Raw genomic sequence first — 21,629 nt, 5'->3', positions numbered from 1 at the left:
TGACTAAATAAAGCTGAGCATGACTAAATAAAGCTGAGCAAGATATTATTTTGTACTCAAAGGTGAAGATCTGAGACCTTGAAGGGGGTTTGAGGTGTCAATTGAAGTGTCAATTTAAATATAAGCCCAAAATATAAACCAGAAATAAAGGACACGTAAAGTCAGAATTAATACTTTAATATTTTCCCTAATTCCCTAATATGCTTCTGGAATTATTTCTGTGTGAAACTACCCTTTCTACTGTATATATGGTACTGTACTCACCAAACTGCAGAGGGAATTCACAGGCAGGTTTCCCATCACCAACTAAAATGCTCTCTGCAGTGGATTTGAGAAACCATCTGTGGACAGATGGGATCATTACCACAGAGCATAACACCACATATCTTTACTTTCTGGTCACAGTACAGTGAGACCAGTCACATACAACCTTGTGTGTAGATGTGACTTACTGATGAAAAGGGATGACTGGCTCAAGAGTAGGTTTGGGTGCAGTGCCACGGGCTCCATCAGCTAGGCAGAAGACAGTCCACCCTGAGCCCAGGAAAGGAGGCTCAAACTGGGCTATGTCTCCCTGCTCCAGGTATAGGTCACCTCCAGAGGTGGAGCTGTCAAACATCTGGTTGGTAGTACAACTACCAAACAATGAACCTGAAGACACGCAAAGAGAGTGAGAGTGTGCGCATGTAAAATGTCAGCTTGAGTGTTAGGATGATAGGGTGAACATGAAGCTTTAATTCAAACTAAACTAATGAATTGGCTGTCATTTCCCTTTTTGAAGGGTGGTGCCAGAGGAGAATTTAATGCAAGGTAAATTTCATGAATACTGATCATTTCTGGAGTTGAATGCAAATACTCTGCTTCATCTTTTGTACCAATTAATGCATTTATGCTACAAACCACATGATTTAATAATAGTAGATATGTAATTTTAGCATAAATTCAAATGCTTAGCTCCCTTTAAATCAAGCTGCTGATGGTGAACTGTTCCCCATCTGTGTAAATCATGCCAATATGCATACAAGATCATTTGGCAACTATGTGACATGTCATCTCGTGAGACTAGGGATTTTCCCTGATAGATCAGAAAGGGAAAATGAGTTAAAATAGAGGTGCATTTAATTTGTCCGAGTCTGTGTATTTTTAGCAGTTCTCTTATAAAAAGTTGGTGAAAATGAGTTCCTCCAGTAATTTTGCACTAAAAATCACCTACCCTCCTGCATGAGGATGCCTTTGTGGATAAGGTTAAGAGTGTCCTCCTGAATGGAAACCTCGATGGAGATGTCTTTCTCTAAAGAACCAAGCCAAACCTTCTGATCAAACAACAGATTTTCCAAACACTGACCCAGGACACCTGGTGGAGTGAAGAAAATCAATGTGATGAATCCATTCATAGTCAAAGCTGCAACTACTGGCATCATTTTCACAAGCAGCAGCCATAGCTGTAGTAGCAGTGGCAGTAACAGCAACATGCTGGTGTCCATCCAACAGGCTGCATTAATTCAATTAATAATTTAAATGATTCCTTATTAAGGTTAAAGTTAAACCTCACTGTTACTGACAACTACTTCCATTCCACACCTACCTATCGTGTAATATGTGGTGAACTTCCATATTTCCTCAAATGTTTTGAATGTCACAAACATAACTTTTTCTTCACTGTTGATGGAGGTAAGATGAGTGGACAACTCCTTGACACAAAGAAAAGAAGACGGTTTAATATAAGATACTTATTAGATATGTGTGCAGGTCAAGTTCTTTTTCTTTTTTTTTTCAAAGAAATATTTATTTACAAGAATATAGGTTTTTTTTTTTCTTCCATTACCCAATGAGCCAATAATGTCCAGTACTGATTAACAATTATTTCCTGAGATGAGTCTATCACACATGTAAGTTGTATTAAGCCACATTAAAGAAGAATGAATCTGAGTTTTGAACCTGCTGAGCAGACAGCGTGGCTGGGCAGTGAGACAGAGCACTGTACTGCGGGAGTGGTTTAAAAGGTTGACACATTTAAAGCAGTGTGACTTGAATTTCAGTCATTAGAAGGCTGTAATGCAAGTAGAGGGACAGCCTTTACATGCTGATTTGATCATAATTATGGAGGAAGTGGACTTTTTACAGCTTAAAATGTCAGGAGCTGACCATAGGCCTGGTAGCCAGAATGTGTCAGAGTCTGTGTGTGTGTGTGTGTGTGTGTGTGTGTGTGTGTGTGTGTGTGTGTGTGTGTGTGTGTGTGTGTGTGTGTGTGTGTGTGTGTGTGATAGAGCGGCTCCGTCACGGTGGGCAGCACACATACACACACAGACTCTGACACATTCTGGCTACCAGGCCTATAGTCAGCTCACACACACATACGCACACACATACGCACGCAAATCACTGACCATGTGGAAGTGCGCTGCATATTCATCCTGCTGTCTCCCGCCGTCTGAGTTTGGTTGGCCAAACAAGGGCGTAACCTATTGCTCCATTAAATAGTCTGTCCTTGTGCATTTTTATGATCAAGTGACCTACATTATTACCTTTTTTTGTTTGTAAAGTTAATTTTGTTGTGAATAACTGGTGATGGTTAAAGGGGAACATTTATGAAAATAAACACTATTTTTGCTCTATTTATATTTGGAGTTTGGGAGACTATAAATATGGATATGGTTAAAAAAAATGCTGATTATGTTTTTTTTATGTGTATACCAAGCCTAGTGGGAGGGGCAATTGGTTTAAAAGGAGGCTGCTTGGCCCTGGATGAGTCAGTCTTGTCTTGGTTACAGAGAAGGTAACATCTGCTTGATCTCCAGACTGTGTGCTGACATTTGTTTTCTTTGGAAGAAAAATTGCTGAGTTATTGAAGAACTCTTTTTAGAACATTATTTGAATTTTGATCTATTTTCTTTTGCCTGTTTTTTTCACCTTTTGTAAATATCACTGTTTGCACCTTGGGAGGCCAGCAAATAAATAACACCAACCCAGTATCTTTCCGACTACGCCTGTGTTTTTCCCATTTTTTTTGAAGAAGTTAAAGGAGAACCCCGCAACAGTGTGTGTGTGTGTGTGTGTGTGTGTGTGTGTGTGTGTGTGTGTGTGTGTGTGTGTGTGTGTGTGTGTGTGTGTGTGTGTGTGTGTCATGAGCTGTACCGTGAATAGAGCATTGACCTCGGTGCTGTCAGCTTGCAGAATGCGCAGTTTCCCTCTCAGCATTTCCTGTGACTCCTCGTCTGCAGGAAGACGCTCAGGTCCCCTGACCACATCCAACACCATGGACAGAGCTGAACACAGAACTCATCAAGTCTATTTCTGCAATGTAAAACTGCTCACTACATATCTTAGTCATGGTATTTTTATAACCACATTAAAGGGATCAGATGTTTTAAGTCTCATTGATATTGATCCAGTATCAGTCAGGCTCTAAAATATATCAATCGCATTTACTTTTCTGAATGTAACAGGATAGTTTTTGAAGAGGGTTTTTCAAAGTTTAATTATTATTAGAATTATTATATGTTTGAGGTACATCACTGTGTATCTCTTGCACCAAGTTTATCAAGGTACAATACTAAACTCTAGTGTTACAATAGAAATAGTTTCTGGGGTAGGAATAGTTCATTAGTGCCAAACAAAACGGCTCGAAAATGCTCACGCTCACACCTGAAGGAGCCATATTTCTCTCAGTAAAGACACTGAAGTGCCCAGTCAACAGTCCAAAGATTTATGGAAACAATCTCTATGGTCTGATTTGAACTCTGAGATGACTTTGGAGTGAGCTCAATCTTGTCTGAGCCATTTTAAGACTTTAAGAGCTGCTCTTCAAAAAATGCATGCTGATGTTGTAGTGCAGATTCAATTATGGCAGCTAGTTAGCAGCATCTTTAGAGGAGTCTTGGGTCTTTCTTGTTAGACCATCAGCCATTTCCTGCCCAAATAAGTCATTTTTGCCACTAACCAATGTTAGTGCAGAAACCATTAAGTTGACAGTAATAGAAGAAGTAAGGTCTGAGGCAGCCATCTTCTCTGCAGGTCATGTGACACCACTCTATGATTTACATCTTCAAAGACACTTAAGAAACCTGGTATTGTAATTTTAGGAGACCTCTTCAATTACAATTACAATTTGTAAGTTCCACTTTCAATCTTTATGTATGTTCCACTTTGCCAGAACAAGACCACGTACAAGACCTGAATAGGTCCCTCCACCTCAAAGAAGAAAAAAAGTTTAAATATGATGCCAATCAAAGCCGCTCAATAGCCTACATCTACATATGCAGAATATTTGGTATTTTCCTAACCTCAACAGCAGATAGATGAGACTGATGCTCAGAAATAATGAGCTGAGCCGTTTCTGCTGCTGAGGTAAAAACACTTAGCTGATGTAATAAAAGAAGATATGCAATCCAGTATTATAATATCAATCATTAAAGAAAAAACACTGATTATGCACATAACATTTCTGACCAAACAATTACATTATTGTTTGGATAGCTTACAACCCTGATTCCAAAAAAGTTGGGATGCTGTGTATACAAATATAAGAGAATGTGATAGTTTGCTCATCTTTTTTGAGATATACTCAATTGAAAACAGTATGAAGACAATATATTTAATGTGTTACCTCATCAGTTTCACTGATTTTGTAAATATCTACTTATTCTGATTCTGATGCAGCAACACGTTTCAAAGAATGGGAAAGTTGTGGAATTCGCCAAAAACATCTGTTTGGAATTTTCCACAGGTAAACAGGTTGATTGGTAACAGGTGATATCATGATTGGGTATGAAAGGAGCATCCTAGAAAGGAGGATGGAGCGAGGTTCACCACTTTGTGAACATGATTGGATGAAGGACATTACTACTTACAGTAGACTCAGGAACACTTTGTAAAACCATTGCAAGTAAGTTTGTTTTGCAAATGATTGCATTCTGTTTTTAATTGTTGGGTTTTGATTTCAACAATGAGACCAACCCACACATGATTAAAAAACAAAGTGACACTGAGCTAGCTCAGCTACCTCTAAACCCAGTGATCTGAGTTAACGATGACACTGTGGCTGTCTCAGATTAATGAGTGACTTTAGTGGAACTCACAGGTTCAAGGTATAAACCACTTCAAATTCTCTCACATGACTTTCCACTGAGGTCACTTTAGTTTTACAGTTCACGTTTGCTCTTATGACTCGTCCAGGCTCCTGAAAGCAGTATTTCCATTTGAACACGATTATCAAAATCTAATGACTGCAATGAAATTCAGTGAAAAGTCATTGGGATTCACCCTGTGGGCACTATGAATTTTTGCACCATATTTTATAGCAATGCATCCAGTAGGTGTTATTTCAGAGCAGCAGGAGTAAAACTGCTCTCAACATACCTGTTGGAAAGTTTTCCTCACATGTTGACAGAGTTGCATTCAGACTTGCAGTATCTCTGGAGAAACCACGTACTGTTAAAAACATGAAGGAGCATCATTGAGTCACACACGTTTCACATAAGTGACTTTTATTTTAGGTGCAATCACAGAATAATAACTTGTATGGCTGATGATTCTTCTTCATATTAAAAATCTGAAACCACCCGTCTTAATACTGAATCCAATTAATTTCTTTAAAATACATGACACTGCACTGCACTCAGCCTGTCCTGACATTGTAAAGTGGCCTAAATGTTGGAGCAGTGACCAGACGATCACTTGTTCAGTTCCCAGACTGGATGTTTGACTCTGGGTGTAGAGAATGAAGCTCTGTCCTCTCCCTCATTGCCACTGAAGACTCAGCTGATCCAGTGCTGTTCAAGTCTGGTTGCATTGGACACCTTCCAGGTAAAGGTCTTACACCTTTACATTCCAGTAATTTAAAACTTCATTCGGGTATTCTAATGGGATTTATACAATTGGATCCCAGTCCCAGTACCAGCAGGATTTGTGACATCACATCTGATTTGGAGCTCGTATGGAAGTTAAACAAGTGTGAAATGTCCAGTGCACAGAGGAGGAGACAGCTTGTGTAACATCAGATAAAATTTTGAGAAAAAAAAAATATATATATATATATATATTTGAGGGAATAGGAGGTGATGAAATTGTAAAAAATTTCAACAAGATCACTAAACTCCGTTTTTCTGGATTATTATTACTATTATTCAGTCTTTTTTCTTTTCATGGGTGATCTGACACTGGTGAAGATCCCCTTGAATGTATCAAATTACATGAAAGGCAGCCTTTGAGTGCGTTTTTTAATTGAGAGTAAAACTCAAGGATAGGTTTCATGCTATATTTCAATTTTAAGGGGATGGCAGTGGATGACTGTAATTCATTAATTTATCCATCCAATAACACCAACTTAGTGAGGAAACCCCTGAATGTACATATTGAAAGGTAGATGAAGACGCAGCTGCAATGATTGGTATTTTTTGAAAGAAATCGTGTAAAATGATCCATCAAAACTTATCTGTCAACATTTCGGCACTACGAAGACATGTAGTTGTACTTTCACTGTCATATTCAAAGGCGTGTATTACACAGACCCCATTAAAACGAAATAAACGAAAAAAATAAAAATAAATAAACAAATAAAATAAAAAATAGGCAAACAGTCTAACCTCCAATGTTACATAACGACTTCAATGCTTTGGTACATTGACAACATGGTATCATAGCACGCTGGCTCTGAAATGTCTGCAGTATAAGTATTGTAATAGTACAGGTACCCATTCTGCTGTGCCGGTTTGATTTGTCCACCGCCTCCCACTGCTGCTGGCCGTCTGTAGACACGTTTCTCCCGGAGGCGCGGCTGCCGTTGTCTCGGTCTGCCCTGGCTGACATGTCCAACGCAACGGAACTATCGCACTATCACGCGCCTCTGTGAAAGTTCTCTCCCAGTCCAAGAGTCAGATGCGTCAAGCTGGCCACAGTAAATGTCCTGGTGTGTCTTTTCAAAATAAATGTCTCATAAAAAATAAAATAATAATAAATTAAAAAATAAACTAAAATAATAATAATAATAATAATAAGTTTGACCTCAGCAGATGTGCAAGTGGTTTGTCCATGTCTTACTGTATTGCACATTTCTTCAAATGAATGCGTGCTGATATTGGTCAGAATCCTGTCCTTGACAGATGATGTTACAAAATGTACAAGTTTGCAGATTATTTTGAAGGAGAGTGTTTTAATACTGTTGATATTCAAATTTGAATAAAGCAGCATTTACATGTTTTAAGTTCATATATATTGGTTTTGTAACTTGCAATGTTCATTACTATAGTCTGTTTTGTTACAATTAACCTATGAAAAAGAGAAAATTTAAATGTGACTAATAATAATACATATTACAGTATTTCCACACCAGAATTTCAGCCAAATTTCAAATGTGGAATCAGTATAACTGATTCACTGAACTGATAACAGTTATATGTAATACATGTCTTTGCAGACATGTCTACTGTGCTGACAGCCCTAAACCCTTATCTTATTAATGTTGTTTGTGTTATTACTTTTTTATTTATCTATTCATATTCATACTGCAGGTTGTATGTCTGCATATCAATTCAAATAACAAAATCCATTCTCTACTTTTTGTGTGATTCAATGAGGAAAACTTCCTAGAATCCATCCTCAATATTCAACGGTGCAGTTTTCCCTCACGACACAAATAAAGCTTCTTCCATTACCAAATCACTGAATGGGCTGAGCGAGGATGACATAGGCCTATGTTTTATTAATTCTCTTACATAAAGACCAGCCAGACTTACTTCATATCCAAAGAACTCTTGTTGTGTTTTGGCAACATACACTCTTTCTATCCTAAACTTTCCACCCAAAGTTTCCCTCTCTGTGTGAATGTGTGTGGGCTTGGGTCAGTAAGCCAGAGTGTCTGTTTTCCCTCAAACATCCCAGGAACAGACTCAGCATTTCCTTTCCTCCAGTCAGTTCCTCTGCAGGCCCAGAGCTGCAGCTAACCATCAGCAATGTTTTTTCTAAAACTGGAGCAACACTCAGGAATATATAACAGCAGCAAACAGACAACCACGGGGAGAGAATCACAAGATATGTGACGGCTCAAGACCTAAGTAATACACATTCTGCAAAATGTCTGAGGAATCTAGTGTCGTATTTCAACCTTTTATTACACCTTTTCTCCCCACACAATGACTCAGCGGTGTAAAGTACAAGAGTCTTTAGTAATATATGTGAGTGTGAATCCCTGAAAATATCCCTGCTTTAAATTCTTTTTTTGGTCCCTGTGAGTCCAGAGACTTTCTAGACACCCTGCAGTAAGGTGACCTTTCAGTGATTTCTCAAGTTGATCATCATCTGCTTTTCTTATTTGTTTGTTTGTCAGTTTGTTTGTCAGTTTGTCAGAGAGAGAGAGAGAGAGAGAGAGAGAGAGAGAGAGAGAGAGAGAGAGAGAGAGAGAGAGAGAGAGAGAGAGAGAGAGAGCTTGGATTCCCTGATAACACCTGAGGGTTTGTCTAACAGGACATGTCTTTGTGTTTCCCAATAAGCATCGGCCTTCCATCCAGTATTCATTGAATTGAATTGTCAGTTTATCTATGTGGTAATGACAGAGACCCTCTGAAGAATCACTTTCCTGTCTGCTCACCTACCTTTCTGACTCTTCTTTGTTGTGCTCAGGTGCCTGTGGTCGCCTGCTTCAGTCCATGCACCGTCTGTCTGTGCATTCTGTTATCAAACCAGCACTTGAAGAGTTTTATCCACTGCCTTATTAACTGTTGATGGTCTAACTTAACTCAAAAAAGATGAAACTCCCTTCCAATAATGGAAATCCCACTTTTCACATTTTAAGTGGCCTATAAAACCATGAGTCACTGTAAAGAAAAAATGGTACCAGAAATTGAAAACAGGAAGTACATCTTCAAGGAGCTGAACTGAAGCATTATGGATATCAGAGTGTAAACACAGGCACTTTTATGTGTTTTCAACTAAATTTCCTTCCCTACACAACAAGATCAGGCTTTACCCTCAGAATATTGTATTTTAAAACCAAGCAACAACAACTAGAAGTGAAAGTGAAAAGAGGTCAGTGAGAAGACAGTGGTCAAAGGATTGTTCAACACCATGTGAACATTTTACATATTACCTTGTCCCTGCTGAAATACAAAATCTCTGGCATCAATACATTATTGTTCATTAATAATAATAGTAATAATAATAATAATAATAAGAAGAAGAAGAAGAAGAAGAAGAAGAAGAAGAAGAAGAATTTGTACTGCAAATGACAATCACTCCTTGTCTCTTTGTATTTTCATGTAATGCATTTGAAACAGCACAGCTTGAGTTTTTGTGCATGTTGGATGAACCACCCCTTGCACTTTGCTCACTGAACCACTGGCTCTCTGCTATATGCAGTTTTGCAGAGACAGTACACATGAACTTTTGTACACCATTTTTTGTCATTTGCTTTTTTCTGAAAAAGAAAAAGAGTCAGAGTAAGCACGAGCAAAAACACAGAAGGTCAAAACCAGTAGAGGAACAAGCCCCCCCCTCTGATGGAAACAGCTCAGTGTTTCTGATAAGTCCAGTACAGCTGTGCCCTGAGTCACCTCTCATTAAAATGCAGAGCTCTGGTCTTACACACCTTTCCATATAGGACAAAATAAAAGAGCCCACAACTGCTGTCTTCTCCCAGATTTAAGGTACTGTGGGGCAATGAGCTGAGGAACCTGTCCATTTTGATGTGGTCTGTTGCCAGATTGTAACAGGCAAGGTCTATGTGATCACTGTTTAGCCAGAAGTCAAGGTGAAGGAGGGTGCTGAGGTATTTTACTTGGCCCATCTCAAACATGTGTATGGAAAACTTGGTCTGGATTCAGATCCCCCATAGGTCCCTGTCCCTGCTGTGGCAGCCTCAGTACCGGGGGTAGAACCTTGCTGGACAGTGAAGATGAACCAGTTCAGCAGTAACATATTAATGTGTCAAGCTCTGTGGAAAGAAGAAATTATAGTCATAGTTCCTAAACTGTACAACTGCATTATTGGATCAGTAACAACCACAACAATTTGTTCTTTAGTGTTATTTACTTTAATAGATTCCTGAATGTTGTCAATATTGTAATGCATTCCCACTGAACTGCAGGTGACGTTGAGGGTCATTCTGTGGCTTGGACAAATCAACCACATAAACTGTAGAAGGCATGGACTGCTTTTGTTCACTTCTTCACCCAGATTAGTTTGTTAATGACATTGTGATGTATCAGTTGGATCATAATCTGTTACAGTAGACCTGACTGGCCTACATGGGATCACACAGTGTTACGTTGTTTTCCACTTAGAAGAAAATCACAGTTAAGAAATGAATGGGACAGATCCATTAGGTGATTCTGTTTACTCAGTTCCACTGAGCCTTGTGGCAAATTAGTGTTAAGTGTGTAGAACACACTCAGGCCAGGAGGCAACTCACAGTAATGAACTCAGAGAGAACTCAGGAGAACAGGCAGATCACATGAACAAAAGATTTACTTAACAAAGGGTGTCCAAAAAAAATGGTAACAAAAGGAGAGAGCATAAAACGCTCTTAGCAGGACACGAACAAACTCCTCTCACAGGCAAAGGCAGGGCTGGGCTGAGGGCTTACCAACTGGTGGAAGCTTCTGAAAAAGAAAAAGAGTCCGAGTAAGCACGAGCAAAAACACAGAAGGTCAAAACCAGTAGAGGAACAAGCAAGGATACCACTGAGACAAGCAGATGATCAGACAAATACTGGTAGACTGAGCTGGGGTTAAATACAGCAGCTGATGAAGCCATCTGATCAGGTGATGACTTGCAGGTGTGAGAGGAGGCAGGGCTGGAGGAGATGGGCAGGCAGTTGCAGCCCACAACACGGACCTGAACAGACAGGGAAAGACAGACAAGATCACAAGGGGGGCAAGGAAACACAGGGAACACAGAGGGAGAGGAGGAAGCCAAGCCCTGCCTAACAATTAGTGTGTTTTTTAACAAAAGCTTTCATTGCATGCACTTAGCGTTACATATCTAACGTTACCTAGAAATGAAAACAGGCCGGTACGGTCAGGCATACGCCCACACACGTGCACACAAGCTACTTAGCAATCATTATAAATAGCCTGTTAGCAAATGTTAAGTACTGCGGGAAACGCTAACTTATATTGTAATCCTTAGCTTTTCTTCTAACTTCAACATATATGATCAATACACTGTAGGAGTCCAGAAAAGCTGTTAGGGTTGTTAGGGTTACCATGACAGCCAGACCACAAGCGAAAGCTGCACAGAACAATGTACTGGCCACTTTTTGTTTGACCATATTGGCCCAAATCTGATTCTGTAGATTTTGGCAGTTCTGTTTTGGTTAATTGTGATTAACTGATAGAAAACTGTACCATGTTCTCTTATTTGAAGTTAAAGATCTGATGAGTCACTGCATGTTCTGTTTTTTCTTTTTGTTCCGTTGATTAGTTCAGTTTGGTCTGTTCAGTTCTGTTTAGGTTATGATCAAATGTCATGACCTGAGTTTATTTCAGGTAAGATAATATAGTTGGTTGAAGCCCTTGATTCACAACTTATTAACATTTATAAACTGTAACACTTGATGGGGTATTAGGAAGTGAGAGACCCATAAGCATTAATAATTACCACCATTTATCATATTTCCAAACAGAAAGGACAAACACCTGCAAGCAGAATTTTTTCATAGAAGTTTTTTTTATTAAGGAATCATAACTGATCACTAAAACATGAGAAAGCAATACAACTTCTAAAGCTTACAAAAAGCGTGCCTTATTAGAAAGTAGCACCATGTCATTGAACCGTCTCAACTGGTTTCCTACTCCAAACTGTAGAGAGCGCTGCTTCTGAACATTGATCTTAACGCTGCCGAATTCAGCCATTACTGCGACTGTGTAAGCTGTCAAGTAAATTCATAAGAAGAAGGACACTTCCAGTCACTTCCTTCAAAACAAAGGTATTATTGAAAGAGCTACGTCCTTGCCTTTGTTTTGAGAACACATTCCTGTTACATCCGGCATTACTCCTGCGAACTGACAAATATCACTACAGTCCTTTAGCATCATCCAAACATTAGCTAGCTGGGTAGCTTTTAGCCAGCCAAACTCTCCAGAAAATAAAGCTCGCAGCCTGGATAATTTATGAGTCGCAAAAGAAACCACAGTTTCGCTGAAACGAGCCTGTCTCCTGAACTCCACGGCGCCTTCATGGAGCCTCCCGGGTCAGCAAGCCGTGCCGACGGCGATTTTCTGGAGCTGGAGACCGACGAGGAGCTGCTTTGCTCGGTCAGCGACATCACCGAGCACCTCGGTAGGAACATCACGGTGGTGCTGGAGACAGCTCTGTCTGAGATCCGCAAAATGGTCAGCATCAGGATACGAGTCCTGAAAATGGAGCTACGAGAGAAAACCGAAGAAATCGAAGAGTTAAAGGACAGGCTTGATGCACTCCAGAGGGATGGTAGGGACCCTTTCACCGGCGTTACGACCACGGAGCCGTCTGCTGATGCTGGCCTCAAGAAATCTGATTTCAGCCCCCTCAACAAACACAACAGTGTCGACCCCAGGAGAGCCAAAGCTGTTATGCCTGGTGTGAAAAAGGAGAATATAGATGCCATTTGCGACTATCTGATGAAAGACAAGAATTCGAGGGGATGTCCTGAAATAGACGGAGATCAGAGCAGCCAAGCCAGCGGCGACAGGGAGGCTCGCCAGGAGCAGGAACCGCACTCCCTCAGCCTGTGGCAGGACAGCGGAATGGCGGGCTCCGGGCCTGGCCACGGAGAACCCGAGTCCGCCACAGACGACATCTTCAGTATGCTCCCGTCTGGCAGCAAACGGATGTATGACTACGAGTGGATAGCACCAATGGAGTATTCTTCAGACCTGAAAGGTAAACACACAGACCAATGGTCAGGTATGTGTGGCGTCAGGTGTTGCTCGTCAGCTGAGGACTCAGCCAGCTGAAGGGGCAGAGAGTCAGGGGAAGGTTAACATACCACAGCTAAGTCATTAGGTGATGAAGTGATGAGGTGTGTCAAAAATGGGGCTTAGTTAAATTATGAGATTTCAAGATAAAAGTTTTATTATGTGAAAACCACTCTTGGGCTGTGGCTGCCTCCCTTTACCTGCTAGTATTCGACCATTGTGTGAGGAAGACTACATTATGACATACTGGATTTTCCGATGATTTTTTCATCAGTGGGATTAAGTACTTTGATTGGTCATATTTAAACGAGTGGGTTTGCCAAAAGCATAAAAATGACCCCTCTGCCCTCGTTATAACAACTTATCTCTTATTCATGTTATATTATGACAGTTAAACAGGAAGTTTTATGTCACCGTGGCAGCAGTGTGCCACTAACTTTACTTGACAACACTTTCAAGACTGATTATGCACTAAATTCTACTAAATGTTCTACTAAATTCCATAAAGCAAGAGAATTTTAGGATTTTATCCACGTGGGCCACCACTACTTTGAAGTGAAAATATGAAGTCATACTTTTGAGACACTAAGTAAAAATTTAGCAGATACTACATTGTATTGACATTGGGCGACCGGTGGGGTTCACCCTGGACACGTCCCACTATCACAGGACTGACACACAGACAGAAAGCCCTTCAAATCTATCAGCTAAATAGAATTAACCAATTAACATGCATGTCTATGGACTGTGGGAGGAAGCACCTGCAGGAAAGCCAACACAGGCATTTTTGATAATTTGGATTGTAAATAAATGGCAAATTCTGATTTATTTTCTACTAATTTTTATTTACTTTACATATTTTTTTTATTTTATGTCACATCAGTTCATACTTATTGTTGCACAATGGTAATTGCAGTGTGACAAAAAAGGACCTATCAGAAGTCACTAAATAAATGAAAAAGAAATATCTGTTAGAGAAACACACAATTGTCAGTATGATACTTGTTAATAATACACATACATCCAAACAAGGGTGGCAAGTTAAATGACTGCACAAAGGCCACTAAGAAAGGATATTTAATGGTCTGGCACCTGCTCAGGATAAGTGTGTATCTCTATGCTGAAGAATCCATGCAGAACCGTTATTAACAATCACTCAGATGTGACGAAATTGAAACTTAAGACCAGCTGCTGTTCCCTACAAGAGCCTTAATTTTGATTGTTGTTTTTATTGTTATTATGTTCATCAGCTTGAGCATTTGCTCGTGGAAACAGGCATGCATACGATGAAATTAAGGAAAGAGGATCTGATAAATTCAGGCAGTACAGCTTTCCCCAAGGGTTCAAGTTTTATGTGGTCGTATTTTTCCCAGTCATGAAGGAGCCCGAGTGCGAGAACACCCCTATCTGTGACACAGAGGATGATGATGAGGGTGAGTCGTCGAGGAGGGACGGGGGTGGACTGGCCCAGACCCGGCTCTCACACGTCCAGCCGTCTGAGTTCTCCATGGAGTCCCAGAGCTCTCCAGGGGAAGGAAAGGGCAATACAGACAGGCCCACAGCAGGTGGGTAAGAATGGGGAGAAGGGGAAAGGAATGATGACCAGATTTATAAAAACAGAGCTGAAAGTGTAATAAAGGTCACAGAGAGACTGATAGATGTTGGTGTGAGACAGGTCTGGATGAATGACTGTCACATGACTGTGTAGCCATCAGGCAATTGAAGCCAGTGTTCCTGTCATGTGTGTTATGGAATGGTTGCAGGGTAGACCCAAATGCAGGACACAGAGGTAAAGTGAAGTAAAGTTTGATCCAATACTGGGGGGTGTGTAGAGGGGCAGGACAGCAGGCAGGTAGACGAGACGGAAAGAACACTCAAACATGATAATACAAAATCACTCAGAGCAACAAAACAATGGTCTGATGATGAGTGGGAGTAAGGTCAAGTTTGAAAAACTTCCAGGTAGATGAGCTTATGAACAGCAGGTGGGCAGGTTCAGAGGGTGTGCCTCGTAAGTGGAGCTCTGGTAGCCGGGAGGGTTGCCTTGCCCACACCACAGACACACAGAGAGACAGAGAAGGGGAAACATCAAGAAACACAAGGGAAGAAACTGGGATACGGCAACGACCATGACAGAGAATCAGCCAGAGGACTGGAACCTTCAACTCACTGAGTCTCAGCTGAAGTCAGATCCTCACTGCTTTTGATCTGTTACTCTCTTTCAGCAGTTTCCCTATAGATGCCCTCTCCTTCCACTCCTCGTGCTGTTTTGTAACATACTTTTTTAATAGTTTTGACTTGAGCCAATGAACGGTATGAGAGTAGAGAGCTTCATGCTCACCCACACTCAGTGAACTGCTCCACTTCTGCTCACTTGACCTCAGTATCTCCATGGGCCTCAAACTAAACCGAACACCAAACTCCCATCAAGTAGTCAAAAGCCTGAACGAAGCAGAACGGAAGAAGTGCAGAATTTAAATGTGTCTTAATGATAGATTTAATTAATATCGTGGAAACTGGAAGAAAAACAACAGAAAGAAAAACCTTGTCTTTTAATAACATTTTCAAATGCACATACATTAACTGAACTAAGCTAAAATAAGGCTGTAACTAATCAGAACGAAGCACATGATTGGTTAGAACAGTTTCTTGTTGTGTCCCATAAGTCCGGTGACATGATTTGCTCCTTAAGCTCTTCCACACACAGGTGCCTTTGTTGTGCAGATATATCATTATCATTTCCAGGACACGCAGAGGTTAAGAGGAAGTGTTTTTGACCCCCTCCTGATGAAAATCCTTCACAAGGAGTCTATTTATTTCAGTTACCCAACAACACACATGGCAATATCATGTGCACACATAAGACAAGACATCTATTCATGTATTCATGTTCAACAGCTGGACAGTGTGAGAAACAGCTTCATCAAGGTAGACTCTTCTGACCCTCATTTCAAAGACTATTGTAAATAGATTTCTTGTTTTTCAGAACCTTAAATATACTACATATCTAGTTTCAGTCTGTCCTCCCTCCACTTGCTATAGATAGATAGCACGTGTTGAGACCTTTGAGTAGATAATGACATGTTGATGTACATGTCTAACCAGGAAACTGATCGTAGCTTTGATTTTTGAAGATTGAAATGCCACTTCTGCTGTGCCTATGTGTGCGTGGGCTGTAACCCCCCCTTTGCAACCCCCTCAGACACAGAAAAACAGAGACATTTAAAAAGTACAAATACTGACATGTATTTTACTACTTAATTCACTTGATATAGGTCCATGGTCATGTACATGTAGGGGTGGGCGATATAGTCTTCTGTCTTGGGGTATTATTTTATATCATGGTAACGGTAACAAAGTAATTGTTATGTCCTTTCAATTAGAAATGGATTAAAATAACCATGTCGTAGCACACTTCATCACATGTGGAACTTCCATACAAACAAAAACAGCTGCCTCATATGAGACAACAGGTTCCAAGTGAGAACAGCAGAGATGTAATAAAGGTGCATAATCACCATCAACTGTTGCTCTCAGCTCATGTGAGAATGTGATAAACGAGGACATTGTTCAGCAAGATACTGAACCCCCAAAAAACTGCTCCCGAGTTGCAGTTTCAGTACATGCAGCAATATACAGGCAAACAGCAAAGAGTAATAAACAGCTACTCTCCAGCCAATGTCATCAATCATCCAATGCCTCGCCTGTAGCAGAACAGCAGTGCAGACACTGTGAATCATTTCTACCGTCACCCTATGTCCTCTGCCCAGGGTGGGTCAGTTTGGAATTGAGATCAGCTGAGCCACCAAGACTGCAGGAAACACACCAAACATGCTGAGACAGCACACCCAGCTGAGTGGTGTGTCTGTGTGAAGCAGCATGCTGCAATGGAGAAGGAAAGAGAGATTTATGATGCCAACTCTTAAACATTACATTTAGATTTTATTGTCTCAGAGGGATTTTATTTCAGAGCCAGTTCAGCACAAAAACATACAGATATAAACAGAGCAGCTTACAGATAAAACCAGTACATACTTCATTCATACATCCCAGCACACCACACTGCACTGTCAGGGAGGCACTTTGTTCAATGCTGCAGTAGAACGGGGCAAAACTCCTGCTGAGGCGAGCACTTCTTCATTTTATAGTCCTGTACCTTCATCCCGATGACAGTAATGTGATTTAAAGTCTGCTCGACCTCTGCATTTTGAATATGACCAAAGAGTCAGAACTGTAACAAACTCTGGTAAATGCTGCTGCCATGTCTCACCCTGAAAAAGGCCAAAAGATTTCTTCCACTTTTTCTCCTTGTTTCCACTAATCAATGCAATAGTGTTTGTTGAATGCAGCATGGTGGAGACGCGCTGTGTGTGTTCACAAAGTACAAAGTTTGTTAAAGTTTGTAAGTTTTGTAAGTTTGTTAGTTAAAACTTTAATGGGTTGTTATTGATGAAATAATGTTTGTTTGTGGTTTCAGGCCAACAGTTTCCCAGCCACACCTATATCTGCTCTCTGTGTGGAACCTTCTGCCCTGACTCTGTGTTTCTGGAGGAACATGTCAAACTCATACACTCGGACTGTGCTGATGCCCAGAATCTGCAGGCCCTGCAGTCTTCCTGCTCAGCTGCACCCACAGTGGGAGACGGCAGTGGTGACTCCAGGATGGGTGGAGGGGGGCAGAACGAGGGCAGCACAGGAGTTGGAGCTGGTGCCGGCATTGGTCGGGGAGGGGGGCATGTGAAAAAGGATATTAAAATCGAAGGCGGATATGAGTGTGGGGACTGTGGCCGCCATTTTAACTACCTTGGTAACCTGCGGCAGCATCAGCGTATCCACACTGGCGAGAAGCCTTTCATGTGCCCAGAGTGCGGGGAGAGGTTCCGCCATGCAGCCCGCTTAAAAAGCCACAGACTGGTGCACAGTGGAGCCCAGAGCCCCTTCCCCTGCCCCCAGTGCGGCAAAGGTTTCTCAGTGCTCTCTGGACTCAAGAGACACCAGCGAGTACACACCGGCGAGAGCCCGTACGCCTGTCCACAGTGTGGCCGGCGCTTCAAGGAGCTGGGGAACCTGTACACCCACCAGAGGATCCACAGTGGGGCGACGCCCTATTGCTGCCAGCAGTGTGGACGCAGCTTCCGTCATCTGGGAACTTACAAGAGCCATCGCTGCACCCCGGCACAGTAACCAGAGCAGCTGCTACTCTTCCTATGCTTCTGGATATCGAGAAATTCAAAGTGTATGTGAGAGACGGGACACGGTGCTGACTGAGGCGTGCATCTTCATTGTGTAGCTCTGCTGACACTGAGGGAGGAGCTTGTCACGTGGAGAACATCCTGAAACGCTGCCCGAGCTTTCGCGTTCTGTCACATTCATAACATTTCACTCCTGCATCAGGCATCAAGACAAGCTGCATCACTGAGCTTGACCCCGTTCACAGTAACAAAACACTGTTAACTCCAGGTTTCCATCAATGACATCACATACCTAGCAGTAGATGGACTTTGCTCAGTTGTCATGATACTGTTTTTCTTGACTTTGGAAACTACAGGAACGTCTACAGTTTCATGACATCAAAGCAAACTTCATCCACAGACAGACTGCGGGGGTGTGGTTGAACGCTCTGCAACAAACTAGTTACGTTGAGATTAGAATGTCTCGTTAGAAAGCTCATCAGAGGGCATCAGGCACCACATGGAGCATCCATGAGGTGATTGTGTTTTCAGGTCAAATGTGTTACCATGAGGGGAGGTGGATCCAGCCCTGAAACCCCAGAGGATGACTGGAAGGCATCATCTGTGCAGAGGCTCATAAGAAGACTGCAGAGTTTTAGTATGTTTGAGCCCTTTTAGTATAATTTGCTTATACTTTACAGGATAATTCCTGTTTATTAAAAATGTTCTCATTCATCATTTGGATCTATTCTAATAATATTGTACTCAAGTCCAGTGGGGCGAGAAATGCAAGCAATCAGATGATCAGACAGGCTCTAAACAAACCGCCTGAGAAAGTGAAGGTAAACACTAAAATTAGAACTTTAACAGCCATCACAGTTTACAGACTGATGTCCCACTTCAACTTTGACCTGCTGTGCTACAGTTTGTGTAGTTTTCTGTGCAGTGAGTGATTAGCAGTCACTCACTTGAACCAAATATAATGGTTTAGATAATCTGGATAAACTGTTGGCTTGTCTTCAGTATACTATAGAAATGAGACTGAATAGACTTGAATTTGGCTTTGGAGAGGTAATCAGTCAAAGAACACATCATTTGATTTCATTTTGTACAAGTTACATTGTTGTTGTCTACACTGTTTTAATTCAGCTGAGAGGGCAGATCAGCACAGTGTGTGAATGCAGTTATGTTTGTAGCCAACCCTAAAAGTAATAGCCTGCTAAAAATGTCAGTGTCAAACACAAGATTTGCTTGAGAAGGAGCTGTACAAATGTAGTGGTTTTCTCCATGAATAAATGTAGCTCTTGTCGGCTTTCCAGAGGAACAAAGAATCTGAATAAGAACATTCTTGTCTCATCCATTTCAGTCTGGTGACACAGTAGAAGGTGCCAACACAGAGAGCTGTGGCAGAAACAATGCTCACATTCCAGGTGGACTACGTCGTAACAAAAAGGCTGCATTTCTACTGTTGACTGAAGATAATGCGATTATTAGCAACAGAGTGTTTGTTGTCTGAGCAGCAGTGGTACAGTAGGAAGAAACTTAAAAGTACACTTATTCAAGTACTGCACTTGAGGAGTATTTCCATTTTATACTTTAGTTTATACATCTACTCCACTACATGTTGGAAGTCAGTATTGTACTTTTTACCTTACTACATTTATTTGACAGCTTTAGTTAGCTGTTACTTCACAGATTCAGATTATTCATCCAAAATATCTAAATCAACTAATATTTCTGATGTATTATTCTAGATTAAGCTACCCAACAGTATGTAAAGTAGTTGAAATTAGCTCCACACTTACTAAATACTCCATTAATGATGTGTAAACGTTAACTTATCACTAATTAGAATCCAGTGATATACATTATTTTAAGTACTTTTACTTAAGTGAGACTTTAAAGTATTGTTGCAGTGTAGTAAGGCTCAATTTCCTTAAGTAAAAGATCTCTCCACTGCTAAGAAGCCTTCACATATACTGAAGTGATGCGCAGACTTCCTGGATTGTATTTCAAAGGTATCTTGCTGGTATCTGAAGCAGCACAACCCCTTGCTTTGTACTAATGAACACCCGCTGAAACCACGGCTGCAGCACAGCACCTTTCCCTGGTCTGACTCTTATTTCTTCCAAAATATGGGTAACTGACATGAATCAAGTGAGAGAATAAATCAAAATCTTACCAGCCATTAAAGCCTGCAGGCGGTGGATGTTTGAGGCTACATCCACATAGAATCTATAATTAAGTATTACCTTAATGGACAACACACACCAGATAGACACCTTTCTTACTGTTGTATCAGGTGTGTGTCACATAATGTCATGATGTTCATCATGTGTCGCTATATATCTTGGCAAGTGTGTGTTGCATTTAAGGCTCAGCGGATCAGAGCAGTAATTTTTCAAGGACGTTTATTTATTATTTTTTATTGCACAGTGTCTGAACTAAATTTGAAACTGAAAAAACTGCTGACTGGATTTCCTGTCTCAAATACATTTCAGCTCTCAGTATTTCATGAATGGCTGCAAGAAAAATAGAAAACATTGAACTCGCTCTTGAATGGAAATGTTTGAGAGAGACATGGTGGCATGTATGAATTTATTTAAAGATACAACTGAGTCAGAATTAAAGAACATTTCATACTGATACTGTACATGTTTCAGCCAAACAGCAACTCAGAGAGTGAAGTAATCTGGGTACTTTGGACATTAGCCACCAGTCTGGCTTTGATTAGTAACACACAGCAGTGTTGAATAGATCTAGAGGTTTAGATTATGGATCCATTCATTCATTTCTGCCTTAACCTGCTGAGCCTTCAGGACTCTGTAACTACAACAGAAAAGATCTCATGGGTCACACGTCTTCATCATGACACTGCTTGGTGCTATATGTAGAGCAGAGAGTTTATCATTCATTTTTAACCAATGTAATGTAACAGACGACTATATATTGGTTATTTTATATGTTTGCCTATATGATGGCTGAGAGTTGTGTAACAAGAAAAAAAAAATAGCCTTGAAGGAAAATGTCATCCCTGGTGTCTGGTGTGTTTACTCGGTTGGTCTGACGTTTCAGTGAAGCCTATTGACCTGTTACTCAAGCTTGTCTGTGAAAGGAGTTTCCAGCACTGTGTGGATGGAAGAAAAAAGAAAAAAACAACCTGTGGAAGTGAAATTCTGATCATTGACAATCTGCTTTCATATAAATGGTTGTCTTCATGTCATGTATGAGTGTGGTTTTTTTTAACTGCAAACAATGGAACATAACAGTGCTTAATACACACAGTACTTGTACTTTACATGAGTATTTCCATTCCATGCCGCTTCACTACATGTACACTACAGAGAAAGTGTTTTTGCTTTTTATTCCATTATATTTATTTGACAGCAATAATGACTCTTTTTCAACTCAGATTTTACGAACAAAACATGATTTACAGTATAAGATATGATACACTGTCGTTCTGTGCCCAGTATGAATAAAATTAAAATTTGCTCCATCCTGACTACCTACATCATCAAAATGTTCTGAAGATGTTAATGCATCAGTAATGATAATCATATTATGT

General features: G+C 40.7%; 2 protein-coding genes across 2 annotated transcripts in view; one reads left to right on the top strand and one right to left on the bottom strand.

Annotated features, from left to right (window-relative positions):
- Positions 1–6,807, bottom strand: part of LOC139351159 (SH3 domain and tetratricopeptide repeat-containing protein 1) — a 37,627-nt gene extending 30,820 nt beyond the window's left edge. The window contains exons 1-7 of the mRNA XM_070992895.1: positions 6,693–6,807; positions 5,359–5,430; positions 3,136–3,266; positions 1,586–1,691; positions 1,214–1,354; positions 453–651; positions 265–341 (exon numbers count right to left, since the gene is read on the bottom strand). Of these exons, the coding sequence (XP_070848996.1) occupies positions 265–341; positions 453–651; positions 1,214–1,354; positions 1,586–1,691; positions 3,136–3,266; positions 5,359–5,430; positions 6,693–6,807 (841 nt within the window). The remainder of the gene's footprint in view (positions 1–264; positions 342–452; positions 652–1,213; positions 1,355–1,585; positions 1,692–3,135; positions 3,267–5,358; positions 5,431–6,692) is intronic.
- Positions 6,808–12,011: 5,204 nt separating this feature from the next.
- On the top strand, positions 12,012–21,278 carry znf16l (zinc finger protein 16 like). Its single transcript, XM_070992708.1, has 3 exons — positions 12,012–12,855; positions 14,264–14,455; positions 17,368–21,278. The coding sequence occupies exons 1-3, from the start codon at positions 12,105–12,107 to the stop codon at positions 18,072–18,074; spliced, it is 1,650 nt and encodes a 549-aa protein (XP_070848809.1). The 5' UTR covers positions 12,012–12,104; the 3' UTR covers positions 18,075–21,278.
- The last annotated feature ends 351 nt before the right edge of the window (positions 21,279–21,629 follow it).

The sequence above is a fragment of the Chaetodon trifascialis genome, chromosome 23 (genome assembly GCF_039877785.1).
Source record: "Chaetodon trifascialis isolate fChaTrf1 chromosome 23, fChaTrf1.hap1, whole genome shotgun sequence".
Classification (NCBI taxonomy): Eukaryota; Metazoa; Chordata; class Actinopteri; order Chaetodontiformes; family Chaetodontidae; genus Chaetodon; species Chaetodon trifascialis.
This window is presented reverse-complemented; position numbering and strand designations above follow the sequence as displayed.

Excerpts from the sequence above, each read along its gene's own strand:
- znf16l (XM_070992708.1), top strand. The coding sequence starts at position 12,105 with ATGAGTCGCAAAAGAAACCACAGTTTCGCTGAAACGAGCCTGTCTCCT. Across the intron at positions 12,856-14,263 it reads GTATTCTTCAGACCTGAAAG|TCATGAAGGAGCCCGAGTGC; the intron begins GTAAACACACAG and ends TATTTTTCCCAG. Across the intron at positions 14,456-17,367 it reads TACAGACAGGCCCACAGCAG|GCCAACAGTTTCCCAGCCAC; the intron begins GTGGGTAAGAAT and ends TTGTGGTTTCAG.